General features: G+C 33.8%; 1 protein-coding gene across 1 annotated transcript; it reads right to left on the reverse strand.

Moving 5' to 3' along the window:
• Positions 1 to 3034: 3034 nt before the first annotated feature.
• Positions 3035 to 11409, reverse strand: LOC139853367 (probable DNA helicase MCM8). The gene is given in 17 exon segments (XM_071842755.1): positions 3035 to 3196; positions 3309 to 3479; positions 4168 to 4342; positions 4455 to 4607; positions 4677 to 4729; positions 4836 to 4965; positions 5064 to 5182; positions 5295 to 5365; positions 5522 to 5674; positions 5840 to 5935; positions 6446 to 6517; positions 6520 to 6675; positions 7156 to 7319; positions 7405 to 7627; positions 7716 to 7833; positions 7911 to 8051; positions 11227 to 11409. Coding segments are annotated over 17 exon segments (2340 nt in total).
• Positions 11410 to 16942: the final 5533 nt, after the last annotated feature.

The raw sequence follows: 16942 nt of genomic DNA on the forward strand, positions 1-16942 counted from the left end.
TACCCTAGATATACGTATAGAAATCTTGAGGAAACGGAACGAGAATTCAAATATAGCTATCTTTTGTGAATATACTTATATTTTTTTATGTATTTAAGTCCTTAAAAAGTGATTAAATACATTATATATACGATACATGTATAAGCATTATAGATTATAAGTATATATATCAAAGAATGTTACGTATAGTTATCGTTTTGAAAACTTAAGTTAGTAGTTTCAAAATATACTTATAACTCATTGTCATTAGTAAGATGTTAAACCATCCTTAGATCATGTTAAATATATATAAATACATATATACACACAAACGTATAATTATCGTATGTTATATAGTTCGTGATATCATCGGTCATATTGGACGGTCAAACGTTGTGTAAAACTCTTTTCAAAAACACAAGTCTCAACAATTTGGATTGCTTATCATGTTGGTATGGTTTAATTTATGTAAATATTAATCTCATAAGTATAATTTGGTCTGAAAATTCCGGGTCATTACAGAAACTTTATACTATTGCACGATCGGATACACTGCCCGTTAGTGTGTAGTAATCTTTAAAACCGGCATTTTTCAGAGATAAATTATATACTAGATTTCACACATCAAACATAATCACTATTTCATTAGTGATTATGGGTAAACTATGGGTTGGTCAAGTGTGTGTCAAAGTGTAAATGGGTCAAATTTGCACTTGTAAAGGGAGTAGGGATTGTAAGAGTTGGTTATAGCTAAATTGTGTATTTAGCTTGATATTTGATTAAAGTATTAGGTGATTGCATTGACGGCTTGCGAGACTCGTGAATTGTATCGCTTGAAGATACGAGGTGAGTGTAATAGTTATACGTACATATGTGTAGGTCGTTGGTGTGGACTATGAGTTTGACCACATGGCGACATGGACTATGAGTTAGACTACAAGGTGAGTGGACTATGATTTAGACAACTAAAGTGGACTATGAGTTAGACCACTTGAGGTTTAGTGACTATAAGTTAGACACTAGACATTGTTTGGGGGCGGCCACCCGGTAAATTGAATATCGTTTGGGGCTAAGAATTAGTTTAATGTTCAATCCATTAGACATTGTATGATTATATGTATTTCTTGCCCGCGATAGTGTTTTATGCCTATATGAATGTATGCTTAGTGTTATAGTGCGTTTATCTCAGTTTCAATCCCGTTGGTTAAAATTTTACATGACTAATCCTCAAGTCATCCTCAGCATGTAATGACTAAAATACCCTTAGTTCCTTTTTATTTATAATCTTTTCAATTTTAAAATAGAATTTTTCTAATGAAAACTTTTAAGGTTGTCTTTAAGGTGCACAAAATACTTGTACATAGTGATTACCTTTAACTTCAAATTGAGAATTATTGACGCTTACAAACTTTTTATGCACATATACAAGGCTCGCTTCTCGCAATTATCTTATAATCCTCCTTATAAGCCACTTCTCCCAATATTTAACTTATCTAGTAATTTTATGTATATGTATATGCCAAATCACTCCGTATGTATGATAATCCTATTTCAAAAGCTTTTGTGTCCATTTTGTATATCAATCAATCATTTTGAAAAGAAAAAGTCTCTTATTGACGGAGAATGAAGTTAGTGAGATTATATAAAACTATGTGCGTCACATGTGGTGGGACGGAATGAATATTATACTTCATTATTTTTTTGTCTCATTATAACTTATCAAACGTGAAACGTCACACCTAATTCAAAAACAACCTGCATCAAACTTTAGATAAACATGTCATAAACAACGATTTGAGTTTAGAATTCAGTGGGACAAAATAGCTGTTCACACTTCTTTTTATAAAAAATGAATTAGTTGGTAAGTTTTATAAAGCTTTCCTTTAGTTTATATACTAACATATAACTTGCAACGTCGCAGGGTTCTGAAAAGTGAATATAAAAGTTGTAAGAATATGTAACAGAACTGTATAAAATATAATGTAGTCCCTTATATCCAATTTATATAAATTTGATTTGATTTGATTTTTAAGTTTGAATATCATGAAAACTGAAAGCTTAAAAAGTTTAGGGGTTATGGGGATTTTATGTTAATAATAGATAAAGTACCAATAGAAAGTCAAATGTCGACCGATATTGACTTATTTTTCACGAATTTGACCCGACTTGTGACCATTGACCACCTACTTATTAAATGCTTTTGTTTGAGTCGGACAAAAAGAACTTTTAAATATACAACATACTTAAGCATATCAAATATAGATGATTATATGTTGCTTTATGACTATTTTGATTTGGGTTGTATGGTTGTAACGTTTAACTGGTGCACTTTTCTTGTTAATAGTAATATACACAACCCACTACCGTGCCTTGGATCTGCCTTCGTTGGCCAGCTGGGTAGCCCACTACCGTGCCTGCTGCTGATGAGGTCGGGATGAGGTGGCCAGATTAGCTTTGTCACGAAATGAGCGTGTGTGGGTCAAGTGTTTTATTCAGGTCCCTTCATTTACGTTACACCTTTGGGTTTGAACCAAGCGACGATCTCCTTTAGAGATGTGGTTTCAGATCTGTGTGTGGGACCGGGTTTTTGCAAGTTGGGATCAATCTTAAGGCAGCTCGTAAGTTTCATGGTTGTTGTTCTTATGTTTTCTGACCTTCAACGCCACAACAAGCGTCGGCATTCTCCCAAGATTTTCTTGTTTTGTCAGAGATGGTTTAGGTACTTCCATATTTTAATATTTAGCTAGTTTACTTACTGTATTCCTACTCTGTTGGTGGTCTGTTCATTTGTTTGCTTGGCTTGTATGTCCCGCTTTTCGAGGTTGTTGTAAGCTAGATTTCTAATTTCTAATGATTCGGTTATGTACCACGTTGATCTTTGGATCTGTTATTTATATAATTATATTATTGTTTTTAGAAGAAATAAAGGAGATTAAATATATAAAACAAACCTGCTACAAATGGTAAGGTAAAGAACTTCCGAAAAAAGTGCAGGGGTAGTTTCTAATCTAAACCTAAAATAAACAGATACTAAACTAATGTTGACCAAAAAAAGTCAGCACCTGGACCTTGACGACTGAGTACAGGAATAAGACGACGATACCACCTGATATTTTGGGCCTTTTTTAAGTAATGAGCCAATGTTGTTTAAATTCTCCACAAGACGGTCAACATTTGGAACTCTCAACCCAATTTGATCAGCTACACTGCACATCTCCTGAGACAATAGTAATAATAAAAATTGTCATTTCTCAATGTTAATAAACAAAATCACCGTATAAAAGCTTAAAATTTTATTTATTACTCCAAAGTAAGGCTGCTTTGCTTACTCCTATAGAAAAGCAGTCTTTCTGCTCGCGCTCTGATTTCTTGTTCAGTGCATCTAAAAAGCGTTTGGCTTCTTTTTCATTACTCATACCGCCACTTCGACCAAAATCCACAAATCCGTGCTCATCAACATACTTGTCAAACAATGATTCCTTCATTATTTCAACAACATCCTGTAGCATAAAAATATTTGTACCAAAAAAGTCATGAAGATCTTGTATGTAGCAAATATTAAGTATGGTGCATATAACCTTCAAAAGCATGAATATGAGCAAGATATTTGTGTTTCAAATTCAAGAACACTGCAGCCTCATACATTTCAATCAAAATACGAGACTAGACAACCTTTTCCACTTTCAAATTCAAGAATACTGCAGCCTCATACATTTCAATCAAAATACGAGACTAGACAACCTTTTCCACAAGTCAAACACTGGATTTTTTTTGGACAAAGGGAATAAAATGTATTGATGTTACATATTCTCAATAAAAAAGATTTGATGAATGAAAAATCAAGTATTCATGTCAAATATGCCATATCATATTGAAATCGGTAATGTATAATTGTATATGTAGCCTAAACTAGTAGGGCTTAAAACTACATTGGCTTAAATCTAGACCTAAAAATGTGATTAGTAGATATAAAAAACTGGGGTTCAGAGAGAAAAAAATTCAACCAGCAAGAAAATTAGGTCTAGTTTTAGATCTATGTAATGTAACTAGGCCTATGTATCATTACTCTTCTATCAATGTTCGACTTATAAGTTCCTGCTTCATATAGAAGCTTTTAACAAAGAAAAATAATGCAAATAATTTTAAAATCTGATGATATCCAAGATGTAATGTACTAAATAAACTTACTTTAGCATCTTCGACGGTTATATCTTCTCTCAAATGAACCCTAGCTCGAGCTTGGGCCAACCTTACTAGACTTTCTAATTGCCTTGCAGTTATTGGTGTCCCATCAGCCGATGTACTACGGTCTCTAAGCTTTAAATAGAACTCCTGTAAGATTTTGGCTGCTGGTTCTGACATCCTAACGTCACAAAACAGATGAAGTGACATATTTCAAACATGCAAACATAATTTAGCAAAAGGTAAAAAAAAAAAAAAAAAAAAAAAAAAAAAAAAAACAAATTGTTATTTACCTAGGAAAGACATAAGTTCTAGCATAGGCAATATATTTACGAAGAAGAGGACCAGGCAACGGCACAAAACCACGGGCCTTTATGGGATCTAATCTCAACCTTGAGACTAGTGAATCACTCTTTACATTCTGATCTCTGATTTGAGATGCTGCACTAGTAATTATGAATCAATATTTACGTTTAAATAACATAGTGGGTAACCAGATATGTGGAAAGATGAACACACCTGCAAGTTTTTTCATCTTTTGTGAATTATCCGCATTGCCAACATGCAGCTGCAATGAAAAAGAAGATAACACCTTGAAGTCTGAGAGCATACACGCTATTTAATTGTGTTCAGTATTGCATTATAAGTCAGAACAAAGCTCCAGGTTTACTTACTGACATAATGTGTTGCGAAACTTGTTTGTCATGTAACTCATCAGGCTTGTCAAGTAATATGAACACCAAATCAAATCGTGATAGTAGTGCAGAATTGATTTTTAAGTTCTCATTCACAGTTTTTGCCCGGCTGCAACCAAAATTAACAATCATTTTAGAAATCTCAATTAATGAAATATCAAGAGGTTTACAAGCTAAGAATTAAAAAATATTAGAAGTAAAACATACTTGTAATGGCCACCAACAGGGTTTGCGGCTGCTAAAACAGTTGTTTGAGCTGATAAACTTGCTACAAGTCCTGCCTTGGCAACTGAGACACATTGTTGCTCCATAGCTTCCAGTAGTGACTGGTGATTATATATATCAGTATTAACCAACACTGCATTTTATTTTCCTAAATAACCTTGTTTTGGGTTTTTGGTTATACGAAGTTTGCATTGAAATAATGTGAAAAGTAACCTGATGTTCTGCAGACAATTTATCAAATTCATCAATACAGCACACCCCCCTGTCTGCTAGGACCATAGCACCTGTTGTATATCAAAATTTTAGGTAGCTGAATATTGCAGATAATATCTGGTTAGCAACTTTGTAATAAAACTCTCAGGAATTTATAGACTCTGCTTAAAGCTTCAAGATTTTGGTGGGTAAATACTCTACAATAAAAAAAGATAATATGTACGTACCGGCCTCAAAAGCATAGTCACCGGTCATTGAATCCTTGACGACAACCACAGTGAGGCCAGCATTTGTAGTGGCGTTACCACAAACATAGATACCTCGTGGTGAAACTGAAGCCGCTGCTTGCAGCAGTTGACTTTTCCCAAGTCCAGGATCGCCTAATATGAAACATATATGACATTGGCATGGTGTTAGTAAACTATGCAAAATATGTAGCCTAGATAATGAACTTCTGACTTCAGGTTGTTGAAGTATTGTAAAAAGAGGAGGGTTTTTCCTTCAAAGTTTATTGCTTGTAAAAATAGATAAACAAAACTGCATACCAACAATTATCACATGAATGTCTCCTCTGACAGGAACCTTATTCTGATCCATTGAATTCTTTCTTACACCTCCAAACAATGCTAATGTAATTCCAGCTGGTTAAAAAAAAAAAAGATTAATCAATGTTCTATTCACCTTCCATTATAAATTTCTAAACCATCAAATAATTCAAACATTAACTAATAAGATTTTAGGATTGGATGTTAGTTCATCCTAGAATATAAAAATCCTCATTTGTATAGCCGATACTTTCTATTATCATATCAAGGCTCGGCATTATTTTATATTGGTAGTTAACAATTTACAAATCAGGGACATCGAACGTATTTGATCGTATGATAATCAGCTGTATAACGCATAACATACTGCTAACAATGGTGCATTTAAAAGTCTACACGTATATAATTTGAATACTAGATATTAATATTGCTAATAAACCATATACATAGTATGTATACCTTATTATAACCTCCGTCTACGACGAGTTTGTGAGATGAACAAACCTTGATGAGTTACTTGCATAGTTCTAATAGAAGAGTATTTACTTATATAATAAATTGTGCAGAAAGGTAAAACGCATAAGCAATAATAAGTGGATAAAATACCTTTAACAAGTTCATGTCCATAGATGGAGGGGCAAACTGATTGTACTATTTGACAGAAGACATCAGAACCCGTTGACTGAATGAAGAAAAAACAGTAGACATGTTCATTGCTTTACCAACTGTTTCTGTGTTTTGAGAGACCTCAGACTCAGCCTGTGACTTTGAGTTTATAACTGATATTCCTTCTAAATACAAGTAATATAATCCTTGATTCTTGCCCTTTGACTTTCCTGTTTCACAAGGAAGCTAGATAAGGAAGATGAACAAGAGTGACATGATAAAAATCCAAACATCAGGTACATAACTGACATGATGACATATTATAAACTTTGTATGACTTTAAATATGGATACATCATACATGATACTCACATTACCATATTTTGAAGTAATGGTAACAATAGAGAGGTGCTCCTAATGTGTTAAGGAACAAAAGACTGAAATTACAGTTGCTCAAAAGATCAATAATATAAGTGATAATATGAGTAAGAATGAAAAAACTATCATAATCCTTCTTTAGGGTGACCTAGATCTCGTTGTACTTCTAAAATGAATAAAATATCTGTCTAGAACATTGATGGAAATTAATTATTGTGATGAACAAGCGAGAAGATATGACTAGAAGGAGTCCATGTAACTAAAACGAACCAAATAAACAACGATTGAATGAAAATGATTGTGTGCTGGATGAATAGTGAATTACAAAATTACCTCCTCCTATATCCATGTAATTGTTAATCACCCTTATAAGACCGGTAACAGTAACAACATCTCCAGGGATGCACAAGTCTACAAGATCTTCAACCAATTCACATTCCACAGTTCTTGGCACTCTGCCTTCTTCATGATGTTCAGATTTCAGTAACTCTTGAATTCTGTAGAGCGACAAAATGAAGTTACAGATACAAAGATAATAATTACTCCGTACATCATAAATTATTTATCCTTTAAATTTTATACCGTATTTTCTGGAAGTCTATTGGCCGTGCACTGGTTTTAATTGGGTTAAAAGATCTACTTTTGCATCCATGTATCACACAGCTAGAAGGAGGTGAAAACTTCCCATCAGGAAAATCACGTGTAATATTCGTTCCACATTTGGTACATACAAAACTCATTTGTACAACCAAGGGCTTAACCGTGCTAACTTTTATTACAGTGCCGCGTACCGTCACAAGCCTTTCTGGATATAATTATAGAAAAATATACTTAGCTGGTACATAATAAATGCACCTTGTAGTGAAATAGATAAACTAAAGTACTAAATTTACCAATGTAAGCTGCCTTCAGGTTCTTCAAAGCAATCGTAGATTTAGGGTGATTGTGCAAGCGGATGTTTACCTTTGCTCTTTCGTCCCATTCTTCATCATATGATTTTAAGTAAAGAACCTATTTCAAGTTCAACTTGATATCAAGTTTAATGCACTAAATGACATATGAATTGAATAAACTAAGAGCTATTTCACCTTGTGTACTGCAGCGCTCATGCATAAAAGAGCTTCTTTAGGTTTACTTTCTAACATATCATAAAAATCCTCGATCTCGCATCCTTTTCGAAAATGCTCGAAATCAAGAGGCAAAATGAACAAGAAACCATCTCTTTTAACCTATTCGTAAGACATCATGAATTATGTTCCAAATATATACAACACTCGGAAAACAAAGGATAAAGAAAGTGCATTTGACATCACTTAATTTCAAAAACATATGCAGGTTAACTAGAGCTCTGTTGATGATATACAACATCAACGTAACATTCTACCACTACAACCGATATTCACGATAAACAACAAAATACTATCGCAAACAACTTTTTAACTTTACTAAACCCTAATAGTTTCAAAACAATAATGTGATCTACATTTGCAAATTTTAACACAATAAATGAAATTAATAAGAGCGCTCCCAACAAAGACAATACTTCCTCCAGAACTAACCAATCATTCAGCACCACATCAGTACCTCCTTCTTACCTCCTTTTCCAGGACTAAACCTGGACTAACCACTGCCAACCATGACACTCCTCCTTCCATTTTTTTATTTTTTTTTTAATTTTTTATATTATCAAATAATTATAATACTTATACTTATAAAATACATTTTAAATAAAAAACATAAAACTACCATTTCATTAAAAATAAAAAAAATTACAATAATTAAAAATTAAAACATTACGACAATTAAAAATTAAAAGATTACGACAATTAAACTAAAAATACTAGAAAACTAAAAAATCAAACTACTCGTCGTCGTCGTCGTCCATGTTTTCCAATTGCTTCGCGTATTTTTTCTTAATTTTTTCTCGAGCCCGCATTAGCATATCGTATTCATCGGGAGCCAAATCGGTCGACACGGGTTTCGAAAGAAGCTTCAACCCTTTAAACATCGTACGCATTTTGCTATCTTTTTGTAGATTTTTCATTGTTCGATCCGCCACATCTTGTGAAGCTTCTGCTCGTTGAGCAATTTTTAGGCGAACTTCATCAGAAGATAAACGGCTCGCGGCATCGGATGAGAAAGAGTCCCTTTGACTTTTAGCTCGACTTGGAGGACGTCGGATTGGGTCGGTATCCTTTAACAAATTTTCCATTTGGGTTGGGTCGGGATGCATGCTCTTGTTCGGGTTCGAACTTCCCTCGGTTGGAACATTAATTGGTATATCATCGGGTTCTTTCCGTTTGTTGGCAGTCGTAATACTTTCACCTTCAATAAACTTCGGGCACTCCTTTAACACTCGCCACGCTTGCTCGAACACAAAGTGCCTTTTCGTTTGCGCATGGAATGCGGTTCGGGCCGCGGTCATGATGTCGTCGTTACTACAACCACTTTCCCACATTTTATCGTACTTACTATAAATAGCAATAAATATCTTCACATCCCTTTGAATTTTAGACCATTTTCCACTAACTTGATCCGGACGTCTTTGCACCGTAACCAACGAATTATATTGCCTTCGGACTTCACCCCAAAATGAATTATAGTTTTGGTCGTTTCCGACGTTCGGATGTTCGGAAACATACACAAAACGCTCCGCTAAAATACGTGTCTCCGTGTCGGTCCACGGAGTCTTCGAACACTTCACTTTCTTTGCTTTTCCTTTTCTCGGATCACGTTCGGTTTCAGGCGCGGGCTCGGGTGGTGTTTCGGGAACTTCTTCGTCGGACGATTCGTCACGGAGACTTACATTTGGATAATAAGGTGTTGGTTGAGATTGTTGTTGGTTCAGGTATAATGGTGTTGGTTGAGTTTGTTGTTGGTTCGGGTAAAATGGTGTTGGTGGAGATTGTTGACTTTGGTGTTGATTTTGCCCGAACATACCCGCAAATGGATTAGTATTTGCGTATCGAGAAAACCCGACGTTTTGTTGCGTATTGTCGAGTAAATTTTGCATCATGTCTTGACTAACCGCATTTGATTCTTGAGCGACGGAACGTTGTTTCGCTTTGCCTTTGTTGGGTAATTTTTTGGAACTCATTTTTTTTTTTGTTAAATAAATTGAGAGATGGAGTATATAAAATAGGTGAAAATGAAAGAAAATATGAAATTTTGGTGTGTAAAATGAAGGAAATGGGTGGGGTTTAAATAGGAGTAAAATGTATAAAATAAATAAATAAATAAAAAATATGTGGCATGTAGCCGTTATGTATGTAGCCGTTGGGCTTTTTGTTTTTTTTTTTTTTCTTTTTTTTTTTTTTATTTTGCAACGGTAAAATTGGATTTTTGGATCAAATTTCACGTCCTCGAACATTTTGTAAATGGAAGGAAGAGAGGGCGATGGCCTGGGCGTAGGGATGGCAAAAATACCCGTACTCGATGGGTAAACCCGAAACCCGATATTATTGGTCCGGATTTGGTTCGAGTATACGGGTTTAGAGTCGGGTATGGGTATAGGTTTACTTTTTTTCGCGGGTTCAGGTTCGGGTTTGGTTTTAAATAAAAACTCATATACTCGACCCGTATGCCCGACCCATATACCCGATTAGTTTATTAAATATATTACATTGAAAGTTACAACAAATATCAACATGGGCTTATATCCTACTAGCCCACGTTATAAGACCCACTAAAATGGACAAGAAAAACATGCATACATTACATACGAGTATAGACATGTAACTGAGATTAATCCTTGGATGCTACTATGAACAAGCTGCACAGCAAGATTCTTTAACATTTAATTCTTTAACATTTTAATCTCAGTTAGTAACGTAGTTTGTAAATTCTTTAATTTAATTTGATTTAAATTAAATGGTTACCCGATTATCCGTGGAGAAATCCGTTACCCGACGGTTAATTTGTTAATGGATACCCGCCGTGTATGGTACCGGGTTTGGGAGTGAGTTTCTTAATCGGGTTTGGGTTTGGTATTGCCTATACCCGACCAAACCCGACCCGATGCCATCCCTACCTGGGCGAACCCCTGGGCGCCTGCCTGGGCGCGTTCGTGCCATCAAGGCCCTCGTGGGCGACCAGCTGGGCGGACCTGGGCGTAGACCATTGGGACCGCTCTGAGAGCTTTAATCAGTTTAAAACCCTAATAGTTCCAAAACAGTAATGTGATCTCCATTTGCAAAATTAATACAACAATTAAAATTACTAAGAGCTTTAATCTCCAACTGAATCGCAGATATATATCTAAGCTAAGTTTAACATTAAGCAACAGCAAAACAATTGTCAAAATTGACTTACGCATGTTCAATTTTTCTAATAATCCATCTCAATACATTAAAAATGCACAAATTCTCATTCGTATAAACATATATAATATGTAGTGACGGTAACCTGAGAAATGAAATATGATCCAAGAGAAGTTGAGAAAAAGTGTTCATCAAGCTGCGCAGTGAGTTTGAGTTGTTTCTTGCCATCGCCGTGTGAGTAATCGAATTGAGGTATATATTTAGGCAAAATTTGTGTGATTTGGTGTCCGTTAATCGATGTTTGATTCCTGGCTTTCATCGTCGTCATCATCATCCGCATCCACGTGTCTCTATGGATTCGATTGATATACGGAAAGTGAAGTTATGGCGTATGAGTGTTCTCTGTTTTGGTATCTTTTGAACTTTTTTGTTTCACAGGGATAACAAAGCGCGCGTTGAGGCGGAGTGAGCTCTAAAAATTAGTGTTTGAATTAATTATGTATTTTCAGTAATTACTTTAAAAATAATAATTATAATTATAATTATAATTATAATTATTATTATAATTTGTTAAAAAAACTCAAAAAAAAAATTAAGTATGGTAGGTGATGTCATTAATCTAAATAATTTTGAATTTAAATTAAATCTTATTAATTAATTATTATTAAATCTTAATAATAATTATTTTAATTATTAAAATTAAATAATTTTGAATTATTTTAATTAAGTATTTTCAATTGAGTACGAGAAGTTATAAAAGCTAAGCAGAAGAAAACCAATTCTAAATTTATATTTTAATTTATACTTTTATAATAAAATAACAACCAATATTATCTCTTATGATTGGATGTGGATTGTTTAATATGTATTTTAGGTGTTTGATGAAATGTTCAGTTGACGAGTTTCTTAGTCGGACTGTGTGGTTCCACGGGTTATTAATTTCATGACCCGTCCTAATCCATCCGGACGAAGTCCATATCGATTATAAACGATTCACAACAGTTGATTACATCGCGAGGTACTTGACCTCTATATGATACATTTTACAAACAATTGCATTCGTTTTTGAAAAGACAATCTTTCATTACATCGAAAGTTGACGGCATGCATACCATTTCATAATATATCTAACTATAATTGACTTAATAATAATTCTGATGAACTTGACGACTCGAATGCAACGTCTTTTGAAATATGACATGAATGACTCCAAGTAATATCTCTAACATGAGCAAATGCACAGCGGAAGATTTCTTTCGTACCTGAGAATAAACATGCTTTAAAGTGTCAACCAAAAAGTTGGTGAGTTCATTAGTTTAAAAAAAAATAATCATTTCCATCATTTTAATAGACCACAAGATTTTCATTTCTCATAAATATACGTCCCATGCATAGAGACAAAATATCATTCATATGGATTGAACACCTGGTAACCGACATTCACAATATGTATATAAGAATATCCCCATCATTCCGGGATCATCCTTCGGACATGATATAAATTTCGAAGTACTAAAGCATCCGGTACTTTGGATGGGGCTTGTTGGGCCCGATAGATCTATCTTTAGAGTTCGCGTCAATTAGGGTGTCTGTTCCCTAATTCTTAGATTACCAGACTAAAAAGGGGCATATTCGGATTAATAATTCAACCATAGAATGTAGTTTCGATTACTTGTGTCTATTTCGTAAAACAGTTATAAAAGCAGCGCATGTATTCTCAGTCCCAAAAATATATATATTGCAAAAACATTTAAAAAGGGAGTAATGAAACTCACGCATATAAATATTGTAAAACAGTTAATAAAGCATTTGCATGTATTCTCAGCCCAAAATGTATATAAAAAGGGAATAATGAAACTCACGCATATAAATATTATAAAACAGTTAATAAAGCATTTGCATGTATTCTCAGCCCAAAAACGTAAAGAGTAAAAGGGAGCAAATGAAACTCACCATACTGTATTTTGTAGTAAAAATACATATACGACATTAAACAAGTGTAGGGTTGGCCTCGGATTCACGAACCTATATCATTTGTGGATATATTAATACACGTAATCGTAATTGATCAATTATATATATATATATATATATATATATATATATATATATATATATATATATATATATATATATATATATATATATATATATATATATATATATTGATGTGGTAGCACGGGGTTACGAAATAGTGTATATTTTTAATACGGAATGCTACAAAATTTAACAAGTTTTAATTAAATATTTACAAAATGGATATACCAAAACCTTGCTACAACACAATAGGCAGTGTACCTAGTCGCGAAGTAGTATAGTTTTTAGTAAGTCCGGTTCGTTCCACAGGGAGACGGGCTTATGAAACACTTTATTTTTATATAACAATATATAAATATAAATATAAAAAGGGGGGTTTTACCGTTTAATGACCGGTTTGTCGATTTTATATTTTAAAGTCACAATTAAAAGCTAATGCAAAATATTAAAAATAACTAAAAACTTAATTTAAAGAGTAAAGTAAATGACGATAATTAAAATGACAGAAATTAAAGTGCGAAAATTAAAAGTGCAATTAAATATGAAATAAAAGGGATTATGCTTATTTAAACTTCCATAATCATGATGTTCGGCGTATTAATTTTAGTTTTATGCTCATGGGTTAATTGTCCTTTGTCCTGGATTATTTAATATGTCCGTCTGGTTTTTGTCCATAACAGTCCATCAGTCATAAATATAAAGTGCGAGTGTCCTCGTCAAATTATCCTTATACCCGAAGTTAAATATTCCAACTAATTGGGGATTTAAACTGTAACAAGATTTTAATACTTTGTTTAATAATTACACCAGGATGTCGACTGAGTGTAACCCAAGGTTTTAATATTTTGTTATCAATTATACCAAGTGTCCTTTGTACATAATTTCACCCCTGTTTTAATTATTCTAGTGGCTATTAATCCATTCCCGTGTCCGGTTAAATGAACGATTATTCGTACATATAAATACCCCGCCCATCGTGTCCGATCGAGTGTATATGGTAATTTATAGGGATGCCCAATTGTAAATCTTTATATTAACATTAACAAATTATCATTTAGTTAAACAAATATAAAGCCCATTAATAGCTCATAGTCTAATTTCCACAAGTGTCGTTCTTTTGTCCAAACCCCAATTATGGTACAAAGTCCAATTACCCAATTTTAGTAATTAGCCCAACATCATGATTACTTCGGCTCAAATAAGCATAATAATAACTTAGTTACGAGACATTAATTTAAAAAGGAGAACATAACTTACATTGAGTATTTATCGCGTAGTGTTACACGGACAGAATTTCGACTTCAAAAACCCGTAAAATAACCTTTACATAACCCGAACTAATCTAATATAACACTAATCTATACTATATATATATATATATATATATATATATATATATATATATATATATATATATATATATATTATCTTATGGAGTATTATTATTATTATTTGTGTGTGTGGTGTATGTAAAAACGAACGAAAACTGGCAAATTTATAGACCAGGCCTGATTCTGATCCTCATGCGACTCGCATGGGAAATAGCCTTCTGGCCATGCGAGTCGCATGGCCACCCTGGACAGCTCACATTGATTTGTCTCATAGTTTGCCGACATAATATTAAATATAAATAAAATATAAATAATTTTAATAATTATTTATATATTATATTATATTTATATGCATAGTAGACTAGATATTTTTGGTCCGTTGCGTCGCGCGTTTCTTCTTGGCTCGGGTCCCGGTTCCGGATTTTCGGACGTCTTCGCATATTATTTTATATCGTGTACTTTGCGTTCCGCAACTTGTACTCTTGTCATTTTTAGACGTTCTTCATCAATAATTTGAACCACTTTAATTGTATCTTGTACATTTGAGCATTTTGGACCTTTCCGTCTTCAATTCTTCGTTTTCGCCTTTTGTCTTTGCACTTATTAAATATAAACGAATATTACTTGAATATGGAACAATTACAACTAAAATCCTGTCTTTCTTGGGGGATAATGCTATGAAATATATGTTCCTTTTTAGCCTTATCAATATCCCCACACTTGAACGTTGCTTGTCCTCAAGCAATACAGTCTTGAAATAATATAATACATCACACGAATCACTTCTTTATTCTTCACACTTTGTACATCAGTGATTTTGATAGAGCGGTATAAACAATGATAGTAATGATAGAACCATGGTTAAAGGTGGGTGTGTCTTTTATAGTTGCCTCGGGTTTAGGTCAACGACACTGGCAATCAAATAGCCGATTTACTTTTGGTTTCCAAAGCAAAGTGCACATTTGAAAGGCGGTTTACAGTCCCACATGACTTATAAAAATGTAGATCCTTAAGGAAATTGGATCTTTATGAAAACATTTGATCTTTTGAAAATTCAAGCTAGATTTTATCCTAGACAAGTTTTCTGATTTAATCCATTCTTTGGTGTTGCAAAATATATTTGTGGATCAATATTTTGGCTTAAAACTTTTAGGTTCGTGTAATCCACTGCTATCCTGGTATCGGAAAGCACACATCCAGTTTACTTGTTCCGTATATTACCTTTCGGTAAACTACCGTCCGGTTGTAAAGGAAAGCGATGAACAAGAAACTGTTAAGGCAATGTCTAATGACATGCATTTGTTCATGGTCTAAAAACGTGTCGGATGCTAGAACTATCCTTGGTAGGAGCAATAGTAAAGATCATCCTATGATTTTTCGGTCTGGCACAAGGTCCTGTCTCTGACCATGCTATGCAACCACCGTTCTTACGGTTGACACCCGATTTGGTTCAGGTGACCTAATGAATTCTAGGTGAATTCCTAGGATTTTACGTTCAATGGTAATGAACGCATTGAAAATGGGTTTTCAGAAAACAAATCGGTTTGTATTTTTGATCAAAATATTTTCTCGTTCAAGCTCGAGTTTAGATATCATCGAATTCCATGAGTTTGTAATTCTCAATCTTTAAGGTCAATCTCAAGGATTGAGTAATATCAGGCTTAAAAGCTGATTTTTAATCTTTTAAGGAGATTATCCTTTCTGGGGATCTGATTCATTAGTCTTATCAAGCTAATTTGCACGGTGCCCCCCCATTATACGAGATAAATCCTTCTCATGGTTAGGATAAATCTGACCACTTGGCGACCCTGTTTGATGCTGAGGTCCGTGGATTTCCTGCTGATTTTAGAAATGACTTTTCTAGATTTTTCGTCAACCTACAGCTGGTCTGGACGACAACTTCTTGACCTAAATCAAGAAGCGCGTGTCTTTTTCGGAAGACTTTACTTCCTTTTAATGATGGAATTGATTCATCGTGTAGATCCATCTCTCATTACAGTAAATCGGGTAAAACAGTTAATTTAGTCCAAAACAAAACACCTGCAATAACTTTACAGAAACATGTGATAGATAGTTCTTAATTGAATGACTTGGTATATTCTCCCCACACTTAGTATCTTTCTTTGCCTTTTTATTCTCCTTTATTCCATTCTTAAATGAATTCAAGCATTTTGGGTTGTTTCTCAATTTATGTCCTTTTTAAGGTAACGATAATTTCGGTATTAACACCTAGTTTTCATCGTTCATAAATATGTATAAACATGATTTTAAATTCATTTAGTTGAAATTTTTTTCAAATTTTCACAAAATTTGGCAAATAAACCAAGTGTAAACCCGAGAGAATTTATAACCCTTCCCCACACTTGAGATCATGCAATGCCCTCATTTGCATGAAATCAGACTCTAATTATAAATTCATGAGGGTGATTAGTGTAGAAAAGTGATTAAGAATACCTAGTTTGTACTTACAAAGCTCGACGAATGATAGATGGC

This window comes from Rutidosis leptorrhynchoides, chromosome 6, assembly GCF_046630445.1.
Source record: "Rutidosis leptorrhynchoides isolate AG116_Rl617_1_P2 chromosome 6, CSIRO_AGI_Rlap_v1, whole genome shotgun sequence".
Taxonomy (NCBI): Eukaryota; Viridiplantae; Streptophyta; class Magnoliopsida; order Asterales; family Asteraceae; genus Rutidosis; species Rutidosis leptorrhynchoides.